This window comes from Martes martes, assembly GCF_963455335.1.
Source record: "Martes martes genome assembly, chromosome: 4".
Classification (NCBI taxonomy): Eukaryota; Metazoa; Chordata; class Mammalia; order Carnivora; family Mustelidae; genus Martes; species Martes martes.
In genome coordinates this window covers 172319023-172344812 of record NC_137891.1, presented here as the reverse complement: position 1 = coordinate 172344812, position 25790 = coordinate 172319023, and the positions used below count along the sequence as shown (strand labels likewise).

At 49.7% G+C, this 25790-nt stretch overlaps 1 protein-coding gene across 1 annotated transcript; it reads right to left on the bottom strand.

The window, feature by feature from the left end:
• Positions 1 to 14072: 14072 nt before the first annotated feature.
• On the bottom strand, positions 14073 to 25495 carry TRIM63 (tripartite motif containing 63). Its single transcript, XM_080802141.1, has 9 exons — positions 25199 to 25495; positions 24173 to 24345; positions 21957 to 22125; positions 21090 to 21185; positions 19637 to 19870; positions 18860 to 18882; positions 18416 to 18540; positions 15981 to 16055; positions 14073 to 14666 (listed from the first exon to the last, which is right to left on the bottom strand). Exons 1-9 carry the CDS (start codon positions 25355 to 25357, stop codon positions 14656 to 14658), a joined length of 1065 nt encoding a protein of 354 aa, XP_080658267.1. The 5' UTR covers positions 25358 to 25495; the 3' UTR covers positions 14073 to 14655.
• Positions 25496 to 25790: the final 295 nt, after the last annotated feature.

The following is a 25790-nucleotide window of genomic DNA, read 5'->3' as shown; positions in this document are numbered from 1 at the left end:
TCGCTCGCAGCTGCGCCCCGCGCCCGCCCGCTTTATTCGGCCCGGGCCACCCCGTGTGAAGCCGCTCGCTGCGCGTCGTGTGCAAAAGCCCGCCGGGAAGGGGGAGGGGAGGCCGGCTGCACAGGGTTTCCCGGCGCTGCCTCCGAGCACCCCGTCTCCAGCGCTCCTGGAGCCCGAGGAGCCCACTCCGCGTGACTTAGGACTAGGCGACGGCTGCGCGCACTGTCCCCTGCGCCCGGCTGGCCGCAGCCCGCCCAGGCGCTCTCGGATCTCGGTTTGTGGAAATCCGCTTTGGGTCCCCTGAGAGCAGGAATGTGGCTCTTGAGGTTAGGTGTGTTGTCCCCTCAGGCTGATGGCTCCCGGGATTGGCTGCGTCCTTCCGCTCAGACTAGGGCGGGGGGGGGGGGTCTCCTGGGGGCGGGGTATGCGTACCCTCGGGCTGGGGCAAGAGCCCTCCTTAGGACTGGCTGTGACCCACGGGCCCATCCCAGCCACCGCAGCTGCGCTCCTTCCTCCCCTCCCGCGCGCTCGCGCTCCGATTACTATCTGGAGTAGCTTTATCTCCACCCCTACGTAGAGCCGTGTGGCCTTCAGCAGCAGTCCCCATCTGCAGAGAACCGACACCACCACCCCTCCTCCCTTCCCTGCCCTGCAGCTGCTCACAGAAGCCCCTGGAAGGTGCTGTACGTGGTGTTCCACCGGAGAAGCTGGCACGACTGGGTTGGCTTGGTGCCCTACCCACTTTAAGCTTCGTCTTCTCGCTGGGGCTCGGCGCAGGTGTCGGAACCTTATAGCCTAGCCTTATGGATGGACTCTAATAGGGACCTATTATAAAGAAAACTCTTTGGTGACTTTGGTGGGCTGACCTCTCAGCCCAGTCACTTCATCATCCCCAGTACCCTTGGTCTAGGGGACCATGGCTCTGCTACGTCCCTTTACGTAGACAAGTGTCTAAGTTGCAAACTACTTGCCCACACCATTGGGGATAAAGAGGTTCCTTCAGTCTTTCCTGGACAAGAGTCAATTTATTTGGAGACCAGGTGCACGGAGTGAGGGTGGCAGCACCATGCCTACCCAGACTGGGTACCCACTGAGTGCCTTTCCACCTCCCGTGGTCAATGAGTGTGATAAAGGTCTACCTTAAGCTTTGTGGTTTTCCTGGTATAGTCTAAGAACCAGGAGATCCAGCATTACCTGGAAAAGGTGTTAAAATGCAGGTTCCCAAAAGGCTGCATCAAACCAACTCAATCAGAATCTTACAACTTGGGGCACCTGGGTGGCTCAGTGGGTAAATTGTCTGCCTTCGGCTGGGGTCATAATCCCAGGGTCCTGGGATCCAGCCTCAGAATGAGCCAGAAATCACATGGGGCTCCTGCTCAGTGGGCAGGGGGTGGGGGGGGTTGGGGGGGTGGAATCTGTTTGTCCCTCTTCCTCTGCTGCTTCCCCCCACTTATCCACTCTCTCTCTCAAATGAATAAATGAAACCTTAAAAAAAAGAATCTTATAACTTATTTGATGGCAAATGTTTATGGTTTAAAAAGCATATTTTGGGGGCGCCTGGGTGGCTCAGTGGGTTAAAGCCTCTGCCTTTGGCTCAGGTCATGCTCCCAGGGTCCTGGGATAGAGCCCCACATCAGGCTCTCTGCTCAGCGGGGAGCCTGCTTTCCCCCCACTCTCTCTCTCTGCCTGCCTCTCTGCCTACTTGCCATCTCTCTGTCAAATAAATAAATAAAATCTTTTTTTAAAAAAAGCATATTTTTTGTGTTCCTCGTTCCCTTCAATTCAGAGCACATTGTAAGTCCTTAATAGATGCAGATTTACAAGTTGGATTCAGATGTATATATTCATTTTATAAAAACCTTTTATGTCAAATTTCCTTTAAGTTAATACTTTCCAAGATGTACTTTAATTGGTTTGCAAGAGTTTGATCAGTCAAGACTTTGATACAGTGAAAAAGTGCTAGGTCCTCTTATTTTATGCCAGGAGGCCCAAGGGAATGACCTAGCAATTCCTAGACCTCAGCCTAAGGAATTTTATTTTAAAAATAGAGATTCCAGGGGCACCTGGGTGGCTCAGTCTGCTAAGTGTCTGACTTTTGATTTTTGGCTGGGGTCATGATCTTAAGCTTGTGGGATTGGGCCCCGTGCCAGGCTCCACACTCAGCAAGGTCTGCTTGAGATTCTCTCTCCCCCCTCTCCCCCTGCCCATTCCCCACTCCAGCACCTGTGCTTGCTCTCTCCCCTCTGTCTCTCTCAAATAAATAAATCTTTAATAAAAAAAAGTACCTTTACCTAAAGTATTGAAAGATAAAATGATTTGATATCTGGGACTTGCACCCCAATAATCCCAGTGCTGGGAATGGGTAATGATAGAGAAGAAACAGATGTGTCAAAAACTGTTGAAACTGACTGATGGGTACATTATACTATTCCCTCTACCTTTCCATATGCTCAAAATTTTCCCAAATTAAAGGTTTAGGGAAAAATGAACTTTTTCTGGGGCACCTGGGTGGGTCAGTGGGTTAAGCCTCTGCCTTCAGCTCAGGTCATGACCTCAGGGTCCTGGGATCGAGCCCGCATTGGGCTTTCTGCTCAGCTGGGAGCCTGCTTCCCTATCTCTCTCTGCTTGCCTCTCTGCCTACTTGCGATCTCTCTCTCTCCCAAATACATAAATAAAATCTTTAAAAATATAAAAAATAAAGATTAAAAGAATTAACTTTTTCTGGTGATTCGAATGCAGCGGGCTATGGAACCATATTGAAGATTCACTGGCATAACCTCTTTGAAGCTTTCCTCTCTTACAGCATGATCTTAAAGGAAGATTTTTTTTTTTAAGATCTTATTTATTTATTTGACAGAGAGATCACAAGTAGGCAGAGAGGCAGGCAGAGAGGGCTGGGGGAAGCAGGCTCCCGCTGAGCAGAGAGCCTGATGCGGGACTCTATCCCAGGACCTTGGGATCATGACCTGAGCCGAAGGCAGAGGCTTTAACCCACTGACCATCCAGGCGCCCCTTAAAGGAAGTTTTTGATCAAGAGCCTTTCATACTACCCTTAAGTGTTCTGGTTTTCGAGAACAAGCAGAGCCCTTTGTGTGGCAAAGTAGAGACCCTCCCATTTGCAATCAAGAGATACCTCCCTGGAATTAAAACTGCCTACCAGCTTTGACTGCCTTCCCTATTCTCTCTGATAAGAGATCAGTCCAGAAGATAGTGAACTGATACACCTTTTCTCACTTTATCAGCAACCTGGAGGCAGAATGTGGACACGTTGTAATACTGATTCTTGGCGATTTCAAAATGATGGAGACCTCTCTCTTTCTGTCCGTAAATTCCTTCGGTCATGGTCTATAGGAAGTTACTGCAGGACTATAAAGAAAAGCAAGTGTGTGATTACCAAAAAAAAGGCACGACAGTGGCTACCTCCAAGGAGGGGGCCGCCTGGGGTTTCCAGGGGCTGGCAGTGTTCTCTTCCTTGCCTTGCACAGTCCCAACACAGAATTGCATTATGCAGCAGTTTCTTAAACTCTACAGCCCGTTTTGTTTACTTGTGTGTAATATATAACACAATTTGTGTAGGGGCCACTTTTAGGCAAACAGGGACGCCTGGGTGGCTCAGTTGGTTGAGCCGCTGCCTTCGGCTCGGGCCACGATCCTGGGGTCCTGGGATGGAGTCCCGCATCGGGCTCCTTGCTCGGCAGGGAGCCTGCTTCCTTCTCTCTCTCTGCCTGCCTCTCTGCCTGCTTGTGTGTACTCTCTCTCTCTCTCTCTGACAAATAAATAAAAAATCTTAAAAAAAAAAAAAATATCCATAGGCCCGAACTAACCATTGGGCTACTTACAACACGGCACAACTACCAAAAAGGGGGAAGATTCCATTCCTCACCACACTGCCTCACCTTCCTCCTTTATAAACAGCTGCCACCCCTGCCTCCTTGCAGACAGCCTCCCCTCTGCTGTCCTATCCTCTGCTCCCTTGCAAGTGTATTTAGTAAACTTCTATCGCCTTCGTTCTGCCTCAGGTGAATTCTTGTCGCCACCCATGTCGCTGGCTTCTGCCCGATCAGTAGCCCCAAATTTGGGGGCCCTCATCGGATCAGGAGACACACCACATTTGGTGGCCCATACGGGGAGACTTTGTGGCCTCCCCACCCAAGACATATCTGAGGGAACCCTGCAGGAGGAGCCTTTCCTGGTCCAGGACGGTCCCTGGATTTTCTGGGAGTTTCTCAGGACTTGCCCTCAGTGGACCGACTCTAGTACTCCTTGGGGAACTGGAAACTTCTTGCTGAGGTTCCTGCTTAGTGAGGACCAAAGCCCAGAAGAGGGAACCAGCTGGACCACCCATGCCCTGAAGTGTGAGAGATTTCCCCTTCTGCCCTTTTCTCCCTCTCCTTTCTCCTTTCAGGCCCACTTCAGTCTAACCCTAGTACCTCCCTGACAACAGGAGGCCTGCGGCCAGGGTGGCTCCCTGGTGTGGCTTAAGGTCTGAGAGCCAACGGGTCAGACTGTTGGCCTGTGAGGAAGGACCCATTTCCTCTGTTTTCTCACTCCCTCCTGGGGTCTGTTCCCAAAGTCCAGCTCAATTGGCTGCTCCCCCTAGAGAATCCCTTATGTTAGGGACTCGGTTGGGACCCTTTCCTGACGCTGGCTCTCCGCTACCTCACTTCTTTCAGCTCCTACCCGTTTTCTTCTGTTTGCTAGGGCCCAGCCGCCATCTTGGTCTGAGGGCAAACGTTTTCCCACACATCTGAATGGTCCGTCCTCCCCCTCCTTTTTCACATCCGGTCTGGCCAAACAGCATCCTGCTCTACCTGCTACCACAGGACGTGCCATGCCATTTGCTGCTACCCCTTTCTGTGGTGGGACACCATCAGAAGCACCAGTTGCCTCAAATAGGTCCTGTCCTTTCTCAGCACAGCAGAGCTCCTGAGTGAAATGACGACCACGAGTGGGATCTCCATTCTCTTTGGTGAGGGCACCCCTTCAGGAATCAACAACCAGTCTTTCCCACAATGGGCCCCCCCCCTCTCTTCCTTTGGACTCATCCTTGGGCTGTGTTCTTAAAAGCTGGAACAGATTAGACAAACTCCCAGATCAAGAGATATGGCCCTCCCACAGACCTCTTTCTTATAATACTATTTTCCAGCTTGATCTCCTTTGCTGAACTCCCATGGTGGGAAGTCCCATCCATGGCCCTGAATCAGGACCTTGACCTAAGAGCCTCTTACAGAATGTCATGTCAGCCACCTCCTAACATGGATGCTGCCTCTTCTCGCTGTGCCTCCTCCCAGGAGACCCAGGTTACTCTTGCTGTATGTGAGGGCTTCTCCCTCATTCATTTCCTGGGCTAATGGCTATGATAATTGGACCCAACCCTAGGGTTAGCCCACCTCTGGATGGGGACTTTAAGGAATATTCCCAAACAGCTGCCAGACCTTGTTTCAGGGATCCTCCCTCTCTCCTCTGGCCTGATAGGGACTGCCTCTTCCCTCTTGTTGGTGAAAAAGCATGGTGTTTGCTCATCTGTCCAAGCTGGTGAGCTTTAGAATTAGGAACCCTCTTTTTCTGCCCCATGACAGCACTTCGTCTCTTCTCCCTCCCTCTCCTCCTCCTGTTTTGGCACCACTTTGGGTACAGCCTGCATAACTGGTTCCTACGCCATCCGCTGTGCCTCCTGTGCCACTGGCTCCTCCTTCTACCCTTGCTGTCAAGGACCGAAGAGCACCCCCTTGGACTTACACCGCCCACTTCAGATTTCCCCACCAGTGCCCCAGTTAAAAACTGGCAATGGGGAACAAATTGATTGACTTTTAAAATTGTTTTTTATTTTTTTATTAACATATAATGTATTATTAGCCTCAGGGGTACAGGTCTGTGAATCACCAGGTTTACACACTTCACAGCACTCACCATAGCACATACCTTCCCCAATGTCCATAACCCAACCACCCTCCCCCTACGCCCCTCAAATTGATTGACTTTTAAGTGAACCCAAGTGGAACATCATTTGGTATTTAAATTAGTTGAAACTTTTGGGGCGCCCGGGTGGCTCAGTGGGTTAAGCCTCTGCCTTCAGCTCCAATCATGATCTCAGGGTCCTAGGATCGAGCCCCGCATCGGGCTCTCTGCTTGGCGGGGAGCCTGCTTTCCCACCCCCTCTCTGCCTGCCTCTCTGCCTACTTGTGATCTTTCTCTCTGCCAAATAAATAAATAAAGTCTTTTAAAAAAAATTCTCTGAGGTCTCTCTCAAGAAGTTCAAATAAATAAATAAATAAATTAGTTGAAACTTTTATTCTACCAAGGTTTGCTGAAGGTCCCATAAGCTTGTGTTGTCTCTGTTGCAATTTGTCCGCAACAAGATGACTTAAAATGATGGTTAATTTTTCTGTCTCAGACTTTTCATGGGTAATTGTTAAGATAGTTTTTGGTAACCTGAAAGTTTAAAGTTTTGCTTGGATGATAGAATGGATTGAATTCATTGGACATCTAGGTCTTTTCCAAATAGACTGGAGTGCTAAAGCATTGATTACTGAAAGTCGGTTTGTGGTTTTGACTTCTTATTGCAGAGGAACTAAGGATATTTGAGTGTTGAAGAACATGCTTTGTGCTTAATTGATTCATAAACTTGCCATCTAGAGAATTCTGGTACAGCAATTGGCTACTACTTAGCTTTCACTGGAGGCTAAGGAACTTAGGAGTTCAGAATTCTGCTAAATGTAATTAAGACTGATGGAAATAAGGGAAGAAACTCCATAAGCAGGAAAGTAAGAGATGTGTAAGAAAGATGTAAGGAATGGAAATACATTTTTGTTAAAGGAAAAAAGAAAGTAATTTTGTCCTAAAATGAAACTGGTTGTTTGGAGAGAAATGGCCTGGGACAAAATGTGAATGCAAAAGAAAGTGGAAAGTTTATGAAGGGAAATCTTTGGAAAGGAATTTTATGTGATCAGGACAAACTGAGATTGACATGAATGAATTTTAAAAGTATGCCAGGGGCACCTGGGTGGCTCAATGGGTTAAAGCCTCTGCCTTCGGCTCGGGTCATGATCCCAGGGTTCTGGGATGGAGCCCCGCATCGGGCTCCCTGCTCAGCAGGAAACCTGCTTTCCCCTCTCTCTCTCTGCCTGCCTCTCTGCCTGCTTGTGATCTCTGTCTGTCAAATAAATAAATAAATAAGTCTTTTAAAAAGTACACCAGAATAAGATTGAAATTCTGCTTTCTCTCTTTTAAAAAGACTGTTTTCTTGGATTCTTGGTCTGCTCTTGATAAGAAAATGTAAACGAAGTTGTTTTTTCTCTTCTTCGTCTGCCCAGAAAAACCAGTTTCTATGTTTTATCTTTAGCAGGTCTTTGATGATCCGAAATCCTATTTAGGCACATGCTTTGAAAGTTTCTAAAGTTTTTAACAAACTTCCCTGAGATTTGATATCACAGAAATAACTGACTTTCCTTGTCAATTGCATCATAATGAACTCTCATATCAGATCATTAACAATGTCCATTTCTGAGTTCTTTGTCATTTATAGTTACTATTCTGATGCTCTAGCAAAATGTGTTTCATCTTCAAGGAGATTCATAAAAAGGACTTTTGACAAATACAGGTACTTGGTATCTTTAAAATCATAAGCCTGAAATGGGTAAGAATTTCCAGAACTAGCTAAAATGCTGCATTCAAACTGAACAAAAATTAGTAACACAGAACTAAATGAACTGAGGAAAATGATTATATATATTTTTTAAAGATTTTATTTATTTATTCGACAAAGAGAGATCACAAGTAGGCAGAGAGGCAGGCAGAGAGAGAGAGGGAGAAGCAGGCTCCCTGCTGAGCAGAGAGCCCAACACGGGGCTCGATCCCAGGACCCCGAGATCATGACCTGAGCCGAAGGCAGAGGCTTAACCCACTGAGCCACCCAGGCGCCTCTGATTATAGTTTTTGTGACTCCTGTTTAAACATTGCTGTCTCTCATGGAGCACCTGGGTGGCTCATTGGTTAAGTGTCTGGCTTCAGCTCAGGTCATGATCCCAGGATCCTGGGATCGAGCCCCACATAGGACTCCCTGCTCAGTGCAGTTCTTTTCAACTCCCTCTCCCTCTGCCCCTCCCCACTGCTATGCTCTCTCCCTCTCTCTCAAATAAATAAATAAAATCTTGAAAAAAAAAAAAAAACATTGCTGGCTCTCTGTTTGCTCTTCCAGATTAAGGAAACTTTCTCCTAAGATATTTAAAAATATTTTTCTTGTTTTTTAGAGACAGAAAGCGCATGTGTACACGTGCACACACACACACATGCAAGCGGGGGTGGGGGCAGAGGGAGAGAATCATAAGCATGCCTGATCTGATGGGGGGCTCCATATCACGTCCGTGAGATCGTGACGTGAGCTGAAATCAAGAGTCAGAAGCTCAGCCAACTGAGCCACCCGGGTGGCTGAAGCATTTAACTTTTCTCTCTCTATCTGAACCTTCTGAAATTCAAAAAGTCTCAGTGAGTATTCTTTCGTTCATGGCAATCATAGACCCTTTTCCTAAGTTCAATAGAAATCTGTTCTCCTTGGGGTGCCTGAGTGGCTCAGTGGGTTAAAGCCTCTGCCTTTGGCTCGGGTCATGATTTCAGGGTCCTGGGATCCAGCCCCGCATCGGGCCCTCTGCTCAGCGGGGAACCTTCTTCCTCCTCTCTGCCTGCCTGCCTCTCTGCCTACTTGTAATCTCTGTCTATGAAATAAATAAACAAAATAAAATAAAAATCTGTTCTCCTTGTAACAGGACACCATTGGGAACACTGGTTATTTTATAAAGGCATTGACTGGAGTGTCATTTTTTTAAAATATTTTATTTATTTGACAGAGAGAAAGCACAACCAGGCAGAGAGGCAGGCAGAGAGAGAGGAGGAAGCAGGCTCCCTGCGGAGCAGAGAGCCCGATGTGGGGCTCGATCCCAGGACCCTGAGAACATGACCAGAGCCAAAGGCAGAGGCTTTAACCCACTGAGCCACCCAGGCGCCCCATGGAGTGTCATTTTTGGGAGAGACCTGAATAGACTTAGATATCACCAGACAGCTTTACGGAGCTAAGGTTGACTTTATGAAACATGAAGCCAATAAAACCCCTTGAAAATTTGACCTGATACCTGCTTACAAAGTTCCCACCAGCCTTACCCCGTGAGTAAAGAATGTTGTTTCCTGGCAGGCATGGGAACCTCAGGATATTTTGGGGACCTTGAGAAGAGGAATTTGCCCAAACCCACAGGTATTGCAGGCATGCCTGATGAAAAGTACTTGGTCTTGGCTTCTGGCCTAAAGAGGCTACTAAACATTTCCACTGAGATTCCTTATAAAGAGTTCCAGCAAAGCAGATTTTAAAAGATCTATATGATCACTCACTATTCTTACTGAGCTTCTGTAAATGATTAGGTCAAGTTTGTTAACATTGGGCTTGTTTTCCAGATGCATTATTCTTGATTTGCCTATGTCTGGAAATAAGGGTGATTTCTGAGAGAAAAATTATGATTCAATAATACACCTTTGTGGATGTTAAATTCTAGTTCTGCTTCTCTTTGAATCTTTATTATTTACCTGAGCTACACAACTTGAGGTAAACTTTAGAGAAATTGCCACAACAGTTCATGAATAGACAATCTTTGTGCTTGTTATCCCGTGGCAATAACAACAGGACCCCATGGACATATGACTATTTGAACAACCGGAAAATGGAATGGATTCCCCAACAATCGATGGTATGACTCAACTAGCACCTTGACCAATTCTTTGCGGCTGGGATGACACAATGGCTCCTTAAAAGCCAGAGTATACCCCCACTCCATGTGGTTAACTATGAACTTGAGGAGAAAATACATGGCCCCACTTTCCTTGTGATTGGACTAGATGATGCAACTCCAGACACCCCTATTCCCAGACAAGTCTTCTCCCACTTGTCAGGGATTTCTTATTATTAGGATATTGTTAAGGCTACACCTCAAAGAGGGCTTCCTGATGGTTTTATCCCTGAGCCCTATTTGTCCCAAGAACTACCTCTAATGGTATAAAATTGCAAATAGAGGCTTTAGCCAAGCATACAACAGCTGCCTTTAACCAAACCCAAATTGTAGTCACCCAAAAATTCAAAAGGTGGCCCTCCAAAACTAAGGGGCCCTCGTCATCCTGACTGCAGCTCCAGGAGGAACTTATACTTTACTAAAGCAGACTGTTATGTGTAACCTCCAAATGACAAAATGCGACAGGGTAACTAACTGACAGAAATACTCAGATTGGTGCTTTAAAAGATCTCTCTCTCTCTCTTTCTCTCTCTCTCTCTCTCTCTCTCCTTTAATGATTGGTTAAACCACTGGACTGGAGGAAGATTTTTGCCAACTATCAAAGGACTCTTAGTTGGGCTTCTTTTTCTTTTTGTTATTTTATTTTGTTATTCTATTCTGTTGTTGTTGTTGTTTTTAAGATTTTATTTATTTATTTGACAGACAGAGATCACAAGTAGGCAGAGAGGCAGGCAGAGAGAGAGAGAGAGGAGGAAGCAGGCTCCCCGTGGAGCAGAGAGTCCGATGCGGGGCTCGATCCCAGGACTCTGGGATCATGACCTGAGCTGAAGGCAGAGGCTTTAACCCACTGAGCCACCCAGGCGCCCCTTGTTATTCTATTCTAAAACATAGTGTGCTTTATCCCTAGGATAAACTGTCTCCGCCATTAATGACCATCCAAACCAGTACAATCCAAAACCTGACCCCTCTTTCTCAGGTAACATACATCCAAAACTTACTTCCAGGGATTGAGTTTACCTGAAGACGCTTTGCAGGACAAAAGCCACTTGAACCTGTCTGGGTCTGGCCCTATTAAGTTCTCTTGACCAATCCAACAGCGGAGAAACTTCATGGCTTCTCCCCGTGGATCCATCGTTCCAGAATCAAGACTGCTCCAGCCCTGGACAGCCCTCCTGTAAGTACAACTCTTGGAGATCTACACCTGTTTTTTTTTTTTTTAAGGTTTTATTTATTTGTTTGACAGAGATCACAAGTAGACAGAGAGGTAGGCAGAGAGAGAGGAAGGGAAGCAGGCTCCCCGCCGAGCAGAGAGCCGGATGCGGGGCTTGATCCCAGGACCCTGGGATCATGACCTGAGCTGAAGGCAGAGGCTTTAACCCACTGAGCCACCCAGGTGCCCCTACACCTGTTTTTCAAAGGAGACTCAGGCGATATACTTCTAGAGGCCTGGAGACCTGTGAATCCAGCCCATTGCTAATCCCTACTCTCTCCCATTCAGTCATTCTATGATATTGTCTTAGAAAACTCCTCCAATATTTCCCTCCTGAAACTCTCAGCATTTCTCCTTCCCAGTTCCAAGACTTCATTCTTGACATTTTCCTTCAGGGTGACCTCTCCAAATTTACTTGGTCAGAAATCATAACTTATACCTGGAGCTGTCCCCGCTTGATGTCCTGCTCTCACAATACAGTCCTCGCCCCTTTTTGGGATAAGCTTTGTCTTTCTCATCGTAACCTTCTTTTGGTTTCCTCCTTCTGGGACCATGCACCGTGAGGATGGTTTTCCTCAAAGAAACCTGTTCATGGCTATTCTAACACTTCCCTTCTTAGGACCCCTGCCCTCAATACTCCTACTCCTAATTGTTGGCCACCTCTCTTTAATCTCTTTAATCTTGTTAAATTTGTCTCTTCTAGAATCCAACAATTCCCCGTATACGAATGATGGCTCAACAGAGATTCCAACCCATACCATGGGAGGCTCCCCTCCCCAAATCCCATGGACCTGGCTGCCAAGGAATTTCACTCAAATTGCCTATGAGCACATTAATATAATACCATGCTCTGGTCTGTAACTGCACAGAACCCCTGATGGACTGAGAAATTTAGGTAGGGATGTCTCTAAGCCCCTCATTCAGCGGGAAGACGCTACTGAAGATGAGACCCCCGCCCAGATGCCAAAGATTTGTCATTGTCCATCTGTCTGGGTTGGGGAGGGGGGAGTTGAGGCCACTTTCAGGCAAATGGCCTTGAGCGATGGAATATAGAAAGGGCTCATAGGAACCAGCTGGCTGAATACAGACAGGCCCACTGGGGACCCACCTCAAAGTACCCATAGGCCCCAACTACTCAATGGGCTACTTACAACATGGCACAGGTACCAAAAAGGGGAACATTCCATACCTTACCACACTGCCTCACCTTCCTCCTTTATAAACAGCTGCCACCCCTGCCTCCTTGCAGACAGCCTCCCCTCTACTGTCCTGCCCTCTGCTCCCTTCCAGGTGTATTAAGTAAACTTCTGTCTCCTTTATCTGCCTCAGGTAATTTTTTTTTTTTTAAGTAGGCTCCATGCCCAGTGTGGGGCTTGAACTCATGACCCTGAGATCAAGAGTCACATGCTCAGGATGCCTGTGTGATTTAGTAGGTTAAGAGTCTGCCTTCAGCTCAGGTCATGACCTTGTGGTTCTGGGATGGAAATGATGTCTATGTCAGGCTCCCTGATCAGCAGGGAGTCTGCTTCTCCCTCTCCCTCTGCCACTCACCCCTGCTTGTGCACTCGCTCTCTCTCTCTCTCTCTCTCTCGCTCTCTCTCAAAGAAAGAAATAAAATCTGAATAAGAAGAAGAAAAAGAAAAAGAAGAGGAGGAGGAAGAAGAGTCACATGCTCTATCAGCTGAGCCAGCCAGATGATCTGCCTCAGGTGAATTCTTGTCACCACCCGCACCACTGACTTCCACACAATGTCACCCTACATGTGGGGGCCCTCATCCTCTCATTTAGACACCATAATTGGTTAAAAAAAATAGTAACTTGAGAAAGGATTAGAAATGAGAGAAAATTTTTTAAATTCAAAGTTAGGGACTGAGTTAGCCTTCGTCCCAGAATAAAAATGGACAAAGGCATGATGGGTAAAGCACTTTCGTGAAGTGAGCTCCACAGGACACTAGTTCTGGATGACATCACGTGAATGAATAAGCTGGGAAATGTTGGGTTAAATACTCAATCCACCAGGAAATATCAAGCGGCAGTATTTCAAACACCATGAACTAGATGGACCGATCACTGCCTAAGGTTAAATCGCCTTCTTTATGGCAGGACTGCTCAGAGCCCTTACCTTGCTGCTGTGTTCTCAATGTTGAAAACATGGGACAGACTCTGCAGTGTTTCTCAAATGCGTAAGTTTGCAGCATCTCAGACCCAGTAAGTCCCTCTTCGGATCCGCTCAGCCTCACCTCTCTACTGGCCCCTTGGCTCCTTGTTCCTGGAGACCCTGGATGCTATTTTGGCCTTGGTCTCTGCCTCACCCATCCCCTAGCTCTGGTGGCTGGCTTGGCCTTCTCTGCATTAGGCTGGGCTCCCGCAGAGCTGCTCTTGGGCCGCCTGTGGTGAGAGCAGCAGCCACGCCAGCACCCATGTCAAGCCAGCACCTATGTCCAACCTAACTGGGCCCAGAGGCTCTGCTCATCCCAACACCTGCAGTCAGGTGTGCCTTTTAGTAACCCCCCCACCCCTGCAGCTGCCCCAAGTGGGGGGGGGACAGGAAGTGCAACCCAGAAGTGCAAGGGAATTAACACTCTGGGAGGCAGACTTATATCCTGAGACAGAGACAGAATTCCCTCCCTCCCTCCCTCTGATGAACTGGTTTGAGCAGTGCTGTGTTCTTTATGACCTGCTAGAAACATCTCATGGGACTGAGCAAGCAGCAGGGGGTCTCTTGGTGATGCTGTGGCCGGCTCAGTGATGCCCCACGACCCATGTAACATTTGCTTCCCTCCTTTCCTGTCCCGCTGCCACTTCCCGCCCCTCCGGCTGCCCTGGGATCGCACTGAGGCTACAGCATTGAGGCTTTGCTGCCATCCCGGTGTTCGGGAGAACCAGAGAACAAGGCACTAAACCTGTTTCTTGGGGACCCCCTCTCAGGGTCAGTTTTCCATGCCCCTTCCATTGGGAAATGCTATTTTAAAGAATTTCTTCTTTGGTGGGGCGGAAACCAAGCCCACGGCACACCTCTCATCAGGCCGTCTGTCCATCCGCTCTAAGCTCGTCTCTCCAGAACAACAGGCTGAATGAAACCCCAGCTCTTTGGTAATAACAGAAAGAGAGCGCTGTGCATTTATTGAACAACATGTAACACAAACTCAGGTGCCATCCCCTACGTCAGCGATGGGCTTTGTCACCTGTTCGGTACAGTATCCCTTTCTAGGCCTGTGAGTGATCCCCAGCCCTCCCTCCCAGGAAAGGAAAAGGGCAGCTTTGTCAGCCTGACTTCCCTCCCCTCTTTCTAACAATAGCTGGTCACACAATGACCAGGCATTATCATACAAAAGTTCCTTTACAAAAAGCACCAATTGGCATACATATACAAGTATATACAAAAAAATCACATTTAAAAAATGTACAAAATATTCCATTTTGCACCAACGTAGAAAAGTGTCCTGTGTGGTTGTTTCAAGCACATTTCCAATTCTGGTTCAGTGGCTGCTGGAGACAGCAGTGGGGGTCCTACTGCTAGTCCCTGCTCTCTGAGTGGAGAGAAGACACACCTTCGCATTGCCCCTCCAGGGGCCCCGACCCCTCCCACCCTGGGCCTGTCACCAAGGTGGCTGGGCCCCTCCCCACCCTCCCCGGCATCTCTGCATCCAGAAGGTCTCTCTCTCATCCAGTTCCTTACTGGTGTCCTGCAAGAAAAAGACAAAGAAATACAAGGTGAGACAGGGCACGGGGGGATCCAGGGTTTACCAAACTCCAGTGACAAAATTATCAGACTCCAATTCCTGCCTGGCCTCTGCCTTCTTAAAGAAAAATAAAATTTAGTCGTCAAAACATGATGGATTGCACAGCCAACACAAAACTCCGAAAGAGTGTGCTGTATTTTTCAACTGGATTGGAATTTAGTTCCAATAGTAACTGGGCTTGAAAAATGCTATTAGCAAACACGTGCTAATTAGCAAACATGTCCTTTCTATGCGCCACTGTGTTAAATGATCACATCTACTCTTCACCAGAACCTTTTGAGGTCAGTAGTATCACTCCCCCGTGCACAGATAGGTAGACCGAGACTCTGAAAAGTTGTGAGCAGCCCAAAATTATACCATTCGTTTTTGGGAAAGCTGCCATTCAGAACCCAGGCACTTAACCACGCTCTGCAGCCCAGAGAGTTTTCTAAATGACTTGTGGGAGGGCACGTGGGTGATCAGGTGCTCCCAGGGGCCAGCGGAGGACCAGACTGAGTGGCGGGCTGACAGTGGTGGGCGGAGCAAACTGGCAGAGGGGGCGGTCCCTGCCCTGCACCCGCTCTCTGGGATTGGTGGGGCGGGTGGGGGCCAGCATTGTTAGCTCCTCCCAAATTTTTACAAGAAGGTAGATATCCAAATTCTTAGTTGAAATTTCCTTAAAACAAAACAAAACAAAACAGGGGCGCCTGGGAGGTACAGCTGGTTAAGCAGTAACTGGTTAAGCTCCAACTCTTGATTTTGGCTCTCGTCACAATCTCAGGGTCGTGAGACTGGGCATGGAGCCTGCTTGGGATCCTCTCTCTCCCTCTCCTCTCTCTCTCTCTCTCTCCCTCCCTCTCCCTCTCTTAAAAAACAAAAAACTTGCCCCCCTATCTCCTAATTTTTTTAATGTTGGCAACTAATTTTTAAAAATGTAAACATTGTGCTGGCCAGACAAAAGTTAGCGGGCCCAGCCTGGCTCATAAGTCCCTTGTCTTTTATGTTTTTTATGTTACACTGTATTGTGTCCCACTCAGGAAGATCATTTAGATATAAAATGAGAGCTTTTTACTGTGAATATTTTTTTTGTTTTTTTGTGTGTTTTTTTCCTCTAAGGATAAAGGGAGCAGGACTTTACCCTCAGAAGGGATAAAACACGTATCAGGGCCATCACCACATACTGGCCTCATCCCCGGGGTCCAGCATAGGACTTTGCACACAGTCAGGATTTCGTGGTGTTGAATGACTGAATGAACGAAGAAACGATGAATTTCTTACCTTCTTCCTTTCTCTCTGTGGACTCTTCCCCTTCCTGATCTTCTTCTTCTTCAATGAACTCTTCCTCTTCCTCATCTGCGTGAGACAAAGAACTACTGTGATAGGATGGGGCCAGTTCCTCAGGAGAGCTGCTCGAAGGGGCACCAGGCTGGAGACAGCACTTATCCAAACCCCTGCTGACCCCCAGTTGGGACCCCATGGCCCTGTGGTGACATGAGTGGCCCGGCAGGTGAGGAGCTTGCCGAACCTAAGCTACACGGAGACCCGCTTCCCCGCACCCCTCCCCCCCGCCCCGTCCTCCTTCCTTCTCACACCCCTCCAAAGGAGGGAGGTTCAACACACCTCTTTGTTCTAGTAACAACAGCAGCTCCTATCGCTTGACCTGCCAGTGTCCAGAGGGGACTTTGGGGGGAGCACGCTTGGTGCTTCTGCACGCCTCCCAGTTAGACAGAGACACACCACCTGAGGAGACCAGACTCCCCAAGTCTCAGGGATCAGAGTCCTTGTCTTGAAGGAATGTGCCCAGGCTTTGAAATCCGCTTGCCTAGCACTCCTTGTCTGGTTTTCCTCATTCCACAGCCTACAAAGGGGTGGCTGTGGGGTGGGGGACGCTCCTGGGCCATCTCCTTGATAGTTCTTTGAAGCTGAGCCCCAGACAGACAGGAGGCGACCTATGTCCTCACCTTCCCATCCCGGGACATCTCCGTCAAGCTCCGCTAACAGGGAACGTGTCTGTTCTCCACCCCCACCCTCTCCCAAGCCACTTCCTTAATGCTTTGGGGCCCTGCAGGGGTCACCAGAAAGCAGGGCGGGCATTTGTCAAGAGTGTGTAGGGAGAGGTTTATAAAATTTTTTTTAAATTTATTTATTTGTTAGAGAGAGAGCGAGCGAGCACAGGCAGACAGAGTGGCAGCCAGAGGCAGAGGGAGAAGCAGGCTCCCCGCCGAGCAAGGAGCCCGATGTAGGACTCGATCCCAGGACGCTGGGATCATGACCTGAGCCGAAGGCAGCCGCTTAACCAACTGAGCCACCCAGGCATCCCAAGAGAGAGGTTTAAAAGCGTGCATGCCTCTAAAACATCAGTCCAGTTTCCAGCTACATAGCCGGGACCTGTGCATAACCCAGGGGTTTTTGTTGTTGTTGTTTAATTATTATCACAATTAACTGCTCTTAGCGGCATCTGCTGAGCACTTACTATGTGCCAACTGTGGTGCCAAGCATCTTGTGTGTGTGTGTGTGTGTGCGCACACGTGCGTGTCAAACGCTTTACACACATCATCTCATAGAATCCTCCCTAGGGTTTTGGGAGCCAAATCCCTTGGTGGAGTCTGCTTGGGCTACTTACTCGCTGTGTGGCCTCCAGCAAATTACTGACCCTCTCTCAGCTTTATTTCCTTAACTACAAAATGGAGACAACAATAGAAACTATCTCATGAAGTTAAATGACAGAATTTAATGAGTGGGGTGTTTTGGAATTCTGAGTATAGCTTCAACATCAGATTCTGAAAGCCTGTGTGGGACACAACCCAGGACGGGCCAGCTCTGTCTTTCCCAGCGGGTCATTGGAGCATCGCCTCTCAAATCAGTACAACACTTAGCAAAACTGGATCCGCTCTCTCTTTCTAAATACCTACCTTGCTACTGTGTGACCTTGGGCAAGTCATTAAATCTTTGCTCTTCATCTGGTTTCCTCATTTCCCCTTATTACTTTCTCCTAATTATTGTTACGGTTATGTTGTTATAATTATTATAGGTACTCTGTGGTAGAGTAATTACAAACAGAAATGAGGACATAATAACAGGTAAATTAAGGTGCCCAAGTATCAGAGATGGTAGGATTAAGAAGCGGAAGCTAAGCCCAGCCTTAGGCAGTAACTACTTTTTATCTAGTACCCGGCAAACTCCCCTGCATCGCTATCTTATCTGTTGCAAGAGCACCATGGTGTGGTCATGATGAGTAGGCCCACGTTTAACTTAATTTTTTTAAAGTTAGAAAATGCAGTTCAGGGGCGACTGGCGGACACAGGCAGAAGAGCACGTGACTCTTGATCTCAGGGTCATGACTTCGAGCCCCGTGGTGGGTGTAGAGATTACTTAAAATAAATAAACATTTAAAAAGAAAAAGAAAATGCAGCTTGGAGAAGGAGAGGGGCTCACCAAAGGTCACACAGATAACAAGTGGCAGAACGTATATTTGAACTTAATCTGCCTGACTCCAGTTGCCGTGTGCCTCCAGGCAGCGGGTCTATCTGTAATTGACTGAGCGACAACTATGTGCCAGGTGCTGTGCTAGGCTCTGGGCTCTTGAAGAACTTGGCTGTTGGAGTTTGCCTGTTTGCTAGTGTACCTGCGTCCAGGTGGGGCTCAGTGGAAGGGAAACAGATTCCCAGGGGTGGATCGGGGAAATAGACATGTGGCACTGCCGCCTCCTTTACCTGTCCCAAAGTCGATGGCCCTAAGGGCGTCTGCTATGTGATCCAAGTCCAAAGTAAAGTAGTCCATGTTTTCAAAGCCCTGTTCTGTCTTCCCCAGCTGGCAACCCTTGGAAGCTTCCACAATGCTGTGGGGGTGGGAGAGAGAGAAAGGAGGGGCAGGGTGAGATTTCTGGGCCTCAGTGAGAGAAAGGGGTATCTTAGCTCCAATTCACATCAGTGCATGTATCTGTGCCCACACCCAGGCCTTGCACCTAGAGGCTCCCCCTGGAGGGTGGGGTATTTCCTCTCCTGTCACAAAAGGCAGGGGATGCAAAGGCCAGGAAAGCTAGACTGGGCTGAGACCCTCCCAGCCAACCTCATGCACAGGGGGAGGCCCACTGGACAGAGATCAGAGGCCCTGGTGCGAGCTGGGGCCTTGGATCATAGTCCTGGAGAGATACTGACCTTCTGATGAGTTGCTTAGCACTCTGTGGGGGGAAAGAGAGAGAGCGAAGGGTTAGGAATACAGAAGAAGTGGCCCCAAGAAATCAGCAAAAACAGTAACTGGGCCACAGGTGGGCCCTTGGTGTCATTCCGTAGCCTCAGGGGGACCTGCTCCCTGCCCTGACTTGAACAGCACTTGGGTTTTTTCCTTCTGTTCATGGTCTGCACGGGTTTTGGTCATCACTCTAGGACCTTTCCATGGTCATGGCAGGAAGCTTGGATTTTCAGGGTATCATTCTAAACACTCTTAAACCCCCAAGTCTCCAAGATGAGAATCATACCCTAATCACCTTTTTATGCCCAATGTCTAGCCCAAACCCTGTTCCACAGTATGTGCTTGGAAATTTTTATTGAGCTATGAAATCTTATCGTTGATCCTTTTCTCTGTTCCCCCAACAAGCTTTTCTAGGGCAGGGCTGTGTCTCATTCATCTCTGTTGTCTCTGCCTCTGTGGTTGACCCATAGAATGTTCTCGATGAACAGTCTCTACATGGACACTGTATTTTGCAGTTTACAATGCCATTTCACAAACATCCTCATATTTGATCCTCACGAAATCGGTTAAGAGGAAAGAAGGTAGGAATCATTGTGCGCCCATTTTACAGACGGGGACACTGAGGCTTAGCGCCTTAAATGGCTTTCCCAGGAGCACATGGGTGACCAGTGACGGAGCATGACTTGCACTTTAGTCAGACCCGTTGGTTGAAGTGACCACCCACACCCTCCTATTCCGCTCACCAAGAGGAAGATGGCCCCACCAGGCTCATCCAGGGACTGGATGGCCGTCTCCACCAGCTTAGTGGACTTGTCCAGCTGTTCCCGGTACTGCTGGATGAGAGCCTCGATGAAGCTGAGCTTCTCCTCCTGCTCCCGTGTGATCCGCTGTAGCAGCTCGCTCTTCTTCTCGTCCAAGATGGCGTACAATACGTCAAACTTCTGGCTCAGCTCTTCCTTCACCTGGTGACTGTTCTCCTGGGGACAGAATTCTTAGAGTCGCACCCTGTGGGGTCCTCCTCCCTATTCCCGGCACTTCCTTCCTAGGATGGGCGTGCTAGGAATCAGAGGTCTGAAGCTGGAAGAGATCTGACTACGTCCCCATTTTGCAGAAGACAAAATGAAGGCTTAGCAAAAGGAAAGCGCTTGCTGAGGTCTCATAGCTACTTAGCAGACCAGTAACATTTGGAGGCTGGTGTCATGGAGAAAGCTAGCCCCTTCCTCAAAAATATAGACTCCAGGGTCAGATGGGATGATCTATTCGGGGCCCTCTGTGTGTGCCCAAGTCACTCTCTCCCTCCCCCACAACCCCATTTTAGGATCATGACTGGATTCAGGAAGCTCTGCCTCAGTTGTTCCTAGCAGGGCCTCTTCTAGTGGCCTCCGCATTGAGGCTCCCTTCTCTCCAACACAGATGCTACCTCTTAGTTTGCTTACTTATAAAATAGGAATAATAATAGTATCTCATCAGACTGGGGGGCTCTATTACCCTCTCTCAGACTGGGAGCATCTCATGAGTAGTAGTAATGCCCCCCTCCTTCCCTTGAAGCCACCGTTCACACAACTCTTTGTCCACCAGGAGTAGGATGATCCTTCCCCCCATCTCCTCTCCAGCTCCCCCACCTCAAGTGGAGATGGGAAATCATGGCTGCTTTTGCAGAGATAGAAAATTTTCCTTCTGCTTCTATAGTCTTGCTACTCACAGTGTGGGCCATGGACCCACAAGCTGGGCAACACCCCAGGAGTTTGTTAGAAATGAAGAACCTCATGCCTCTCTTCAGACCTACTGAATCAGAACTTGAATTTTAACAGGATCCCAGGGTGATCTGAATCGCTTTTAAGTTTGAGAAGCTTTAGTCTACCACACATTGAAGACAACATTCTGGAAACTATTAGTGCTGAAGAAATACTGAGAATTATTGCTGGGATGCTCCCTGAGGTCAGGGATCAGGTCTGTCTTGGTCACCACCCCATCCCCAGCGCCTTTGGCAGGGCCCGACCCACAGCTGTGTTCCAGAAGCCTTTGGTGAATGAGTGGATGAATGGATCAGTTGGTCCCCACCCCACCAACCCCACTTGAACACCCCAGCCTCTAGGCCCCAACCAGCAGCCACTACCCCCAGGTGAACCTTCACCTCAGAAACCAGGTTGTCCCGGGAGGCTTCGGACCCCCAGACAGAACTCCTTTCCCCCTCACCTTGGTCACTCGACAGGAGTCTTCCAGCTGAGTGATGATGGTCTGCACGCGGTCGTTCCCCGCCACCAGCATGGAGATACAGTTACTCAGCTCAGTCTAGTGGCAGGAGGGGTGGCAGTGGCGGGGGGGATCAGGAGAGGAGAGACAGAAATAGTCTCAGAGCCTGTCTTCTCGGGGGTGGCACCCGCCCTCCCCTCTCTGCCAGAAAGAGCCTCTTTCTGAGCTGCTGGTTGGGGCCGGAGCAGAGAACATCAGAGAGATACTGCGTCCCTGATGTTATAGATGAGGCCCAGAAAAGGGGACATGACCAAAATACAACAGCAATGTATTGTCAGAGGAGGGGTCTGTTTCTAGGAAAGAAGGGACGCAGAAAAGAAATAGAGTTGGAAAGTTCTAGAAGAGAGAGATCAAGAGAAGAGTGGGAGGCAGGGAAGAAGTGTCCAGAAAGAGGAGCCACAGCTTAGTGCATGGGAAGGATGATGGGACTCCCGCAGGCCTGGGGGCCCTGGCGGGGGGGTGGGGGTGGGTTCTGGGCCACTTTCTGCCACAGGAGAGGTGATCAGCACAGCACAGAGGTATCTGGGACCCAAAGCACCCTGGGATTTAGAAGCCGTGGCCTGAGAGGACCCTGGTGGCCTGACCCAGGGGTCTGGTCGCTCCCCTGTGGCCACACCCAGGTGCTCTCAAGTGGCTCTAAGTATAACCCATGAGCTCAGCCACCTCCTCCTGTGGCCTGGGAAGTCCCTCCAGAGGGACTATTCCTGAAAGGCCGGCTCAGCAGATTGACAGGGATCAAATCCACATCCTGAATCCTCCAGCCATGACCCGTGGGCCCAGGCTGGGGGTGGAGGCAGCCCCGGCCAGTACCTTCTGTCCCTGGAAGACACTCTGCAGTGGTGCCACCTCGCAGGCCTTGTGAGCCCCAAACACCTTGCACATGGAGCACGTGGGCATCTCACACGTGAGGCAGTAGATGTTGATTTTCTCGTCCTCGTGCTCCTTGCACATGGGGTGGTTGCCCTTCTGCAGGGGCCGACTGCAGTGGAGAAGAAGCATAAGTCAGATGGGGGAGGCCCTGTCTCCTCCCCAGCTCCAGCCCCCCCTCACCCCCGATCTAGGGCCTGAGCTCTCAGTGACTGGCTGTCTCCAGTCCTCTTCATTTTCTGGAGACCCAGAAACAGGAAAGCCAGTGACACCAAGGCTGTCCTCATATCCTGGGACTCTGACGCTGGTGGTGGGCCTTAGGCCCCGCCAGTGCCGAACATGGGAAAGGCTGTAGAGTCTCAGGGTTGGAACTGGACAGAAAGGTGAACTGACTTGCCCAAGGTCACCCATCTGGTCAGGGCAGGGGAGACAAGAGTGTACTTGCTCTAATTATAGCTCCTGTAGCTCTTGGTGACTGCAGGCCGGACTCTGAGCAAAGCAATTTATACTCATGGCCTCACTGAATTCTATATTTAATCCACCAGACTGTAATGGCCATCAGAGCAAGGAGACTTGCCTCTCCTCATCTCTGCAGCGTGGAGGCGGGCGTGACTCGGGGCAGGTGGTAAGAATACATCAGTAAGCACGTTGGGAGGGTGGCCCCAGGTTCATCGAAGGAAGCAATGTGTGGGTCCCAAGTCACACAGCCAGAACACGGGCAGCCCAGGGATGGCTAACAGCTCAGCCTAAACCTCAACTTAAAGTCCAGAAAGGTTTTTTCCTTCCCAAACATACATTCTTCAACTGCTTTTCTCCCTCGGTGGTGTTCTCTACTTCGTGACTCTGGCATGTTATTTGTGTTTCTCTTGGGGCATCAGTTTCTTCCCATCTGAGGCTCATTTTTTGGGTCTCAGTCCTACCTCCCCAGCTAGACTATACGCTCATTTAGAGCCAACCCCGTGTCTACACTGCCGCTACTTTCCCAGCCCCTAACACAGCGAGTATCTCACAAATGTCGGCTGATGACTGTTCCCACCCATGGCAATGCCTCACCTCTGAACAGCCTTGCACAACTGGTCACACCCCAGGCATTATTATCTCCCCCAGTTCTTAAATAAGTTCCTTTCCAGACTTACCTTCCTTTCATCCTTTTAGCCCAGGGCCCCCCATCCTGGCAGGGGTCTCCCTTTGCCACCTGGCTCTACCCCCACCCTCTGACCCTCTCTGAGCCTCCATTTCTTCATTGGAGAATGAGGGTAAGAATGCTGCATGGATTACCGTCAGAATTACACCAGGGTCATGCACGGAAAATGCTTAGTATGGTGGGTACACAGGAGGTCCTCCACAAATATTTGATACGTTTAACATTTCCCATCAAAACCCTATTTGAGAGTCACAAAAACAAACCCTACTTTGTTTGTTTGACTCACCCACGTTCCCACAGTGCCTCAGTAACAGTCAGACTCGCCAATGGTGCACCCGGTCAGGGCTTTTTCTCACTAAGATTGGACTGTCCCCTGTGCTTGGGAAGGACACTGCCTGCAGGCAGCACTGAGTGACGGTTTGGGACCAAAAGGCCTGAGGGCAGCAGCCTGGAAGACTTGTCGGAGCTGTTTCCAGCCACTTCTCTTCCCAGCTGGGAAAGCTTGTGCAATTGACATCATCTCTTTAAGCCTCAGCTTCCTCATCCGTGAAATGGGGCTGATGAAAGTCATGCCTGATCCACGGGATTGTGGTGGGGCAGCAAGAGAAAGCTTCCCCAGGGCCCGCAATGAGAGCGGTCACCTTCACCATAGAGAAACCGGCTGTGTTCTCTCTGGGCACTTTTCTCTGCTTGTCGCGGCCACTTAGCTGGCCCCAGTGCATCCCTCTCCCTGTCACATCTCGCCCTTCCCCTGGTTCCTGTCTCAGTCTCTGCTAGGAGGGCAGCCTAATGTCTGGGCTCTTCCCATTCCCTGAGTGACAGTGAGAGCCAGGGCCGGGGGATAGAGATGAGGCTCCGCTCTACTTGAGGAAGAGGGAGATGGCTCTCTGGACTGGAGAGTCTAGCTTTTCCAGCCAGGGCACTGGATCCCGGGCAGATGGTTAGGAGCCTGGGGGAGCCAGGCACAGACCGGCTGGGGAGGAAGGATGGGCTCCTGGCTGCCGGGTGGACTGACCTGGAGCACTCCTGCTTGTAGATATCAATGATGTTCTCCACCAGCAGATTCCTCTGCAGGCCGTACACTCCGTGACGATCCATGATCACCTCGTGGCGGCAGGAGGGGCAGCGGAAACGGCCTCCAGACATGGACACGGAGCCAACCCGATTGGTCCAGAAGGGATTTGCAGCCTGCAGGTGACAAGGACAGAGGTGAAGCCTGGGACAATCTCTTATTGTCCTTCTTCCTGTTCCCCCCAACCATTCTTGTCAAACCATTTGACCTGGAGCTCCCCACCCTGAGATGAGAGCCAGCCCACTCACAGCAGGGAGCACCTGAGAAACAACTAAGCGAGTCTGGGATCAGCAGACCTAGGTTCAAGTCACGGTCATCCTCTGAATGACTTTGGGCAAGCAACCTTCTGCTCCAAGCCTCCAACCCATTCATGCAAGGGGCATTATTATTAGACCCAGCTGGGAAGGCTGCTAATTCAAAGATCAAATTGTGAGAGAACATTTCGTAAAGTGCTTCTGGGAATCTTGAGTCCTGCCTCCTCCCATTCCTTTGTGAAGCACATGGATTCCCTCCAGCTCCATATTATATGGAACCGGCCTCGAGAGGGAAGATGCCTCTACTGCCCAGTGTCTCCTGGCCACCTTCCTCCTCCTAAAGCTCTGGGCCCCCTGCCACCAGGGAGCTGGCTCCAGCCCCTGGGGTCTGGTTTCTCTCTCCTCTCCGCCTGCCTCTCCCACTTATCGCTTGAGGCATTTGACTCCTGATTGGAGAGTCAACTGCAGGCTCAGGCCAGCGGTGGGGGAGCTGGGGGCAGGGTGGGGACGGGAAACACGCGTCATGAAGAAGGAATGGGGCAGCCAGAGCTGCCCCCGAGCCTCCTTCAGCCCCTAGGTCTCCTCCGGGACTTTCTCTGTACGGGAGAAAGCGAGCCCTGGTTTAGAAGCCCTTGACTAAGAGAGAATGGCTTTCTACCGTAGGAATGCTGAGCTGCCACCTGGGGCCCGAGACTCGGCCCCGCCCGGCACTGACCTGGAAGATGTCATTGGCACACTTGCGGCAGAGGTTGTGTTGACAAGGCAAGATGACCACCGGCTTGGTAAACATCTCAAGGCAGATAGGACAGATCAGCTGCTTCTCCAGGTTCTCCATAGGGTTCCCATCCTGGATCAGGCTTGATTTATAATCCATATTGTCAGGAGCTGTGGGGGTTCACCTGGCTGCCTCCTTCACCTGCTTCGCTCTACGCAGACCTGGGGCCTTGCCTTTGTCACAAAATACCCACCCAGAGCCTCTTTGCCTTCTTCTCCTGGCGCCCGAATTCTGTCTTGGTCTGAGGCCCCTCTGATATTTATAGCTGGGTCCCGGTCACATGAGCCCCAAGAGGGGACCAGCTGAGCATTCCGATGCCAAGTGGCTGGCTGGGGCTTGAGTTTCCTCCAGGCCTGAAAGCCCAGCCCTCTCATATCACATGGAGGGATGAGCAATCGCTGTTCTCCTGGGAAGAGGGTCGTAAACAAGAACAGCCTGTTCGTGGGCGGGCGTGGGGGGAGGAAAGGGTACCAGGGTTTCCTCCAGAGACTAGTCTCCCAGACGAGGCTGGTAATCTAGCAAGGGGACCCAA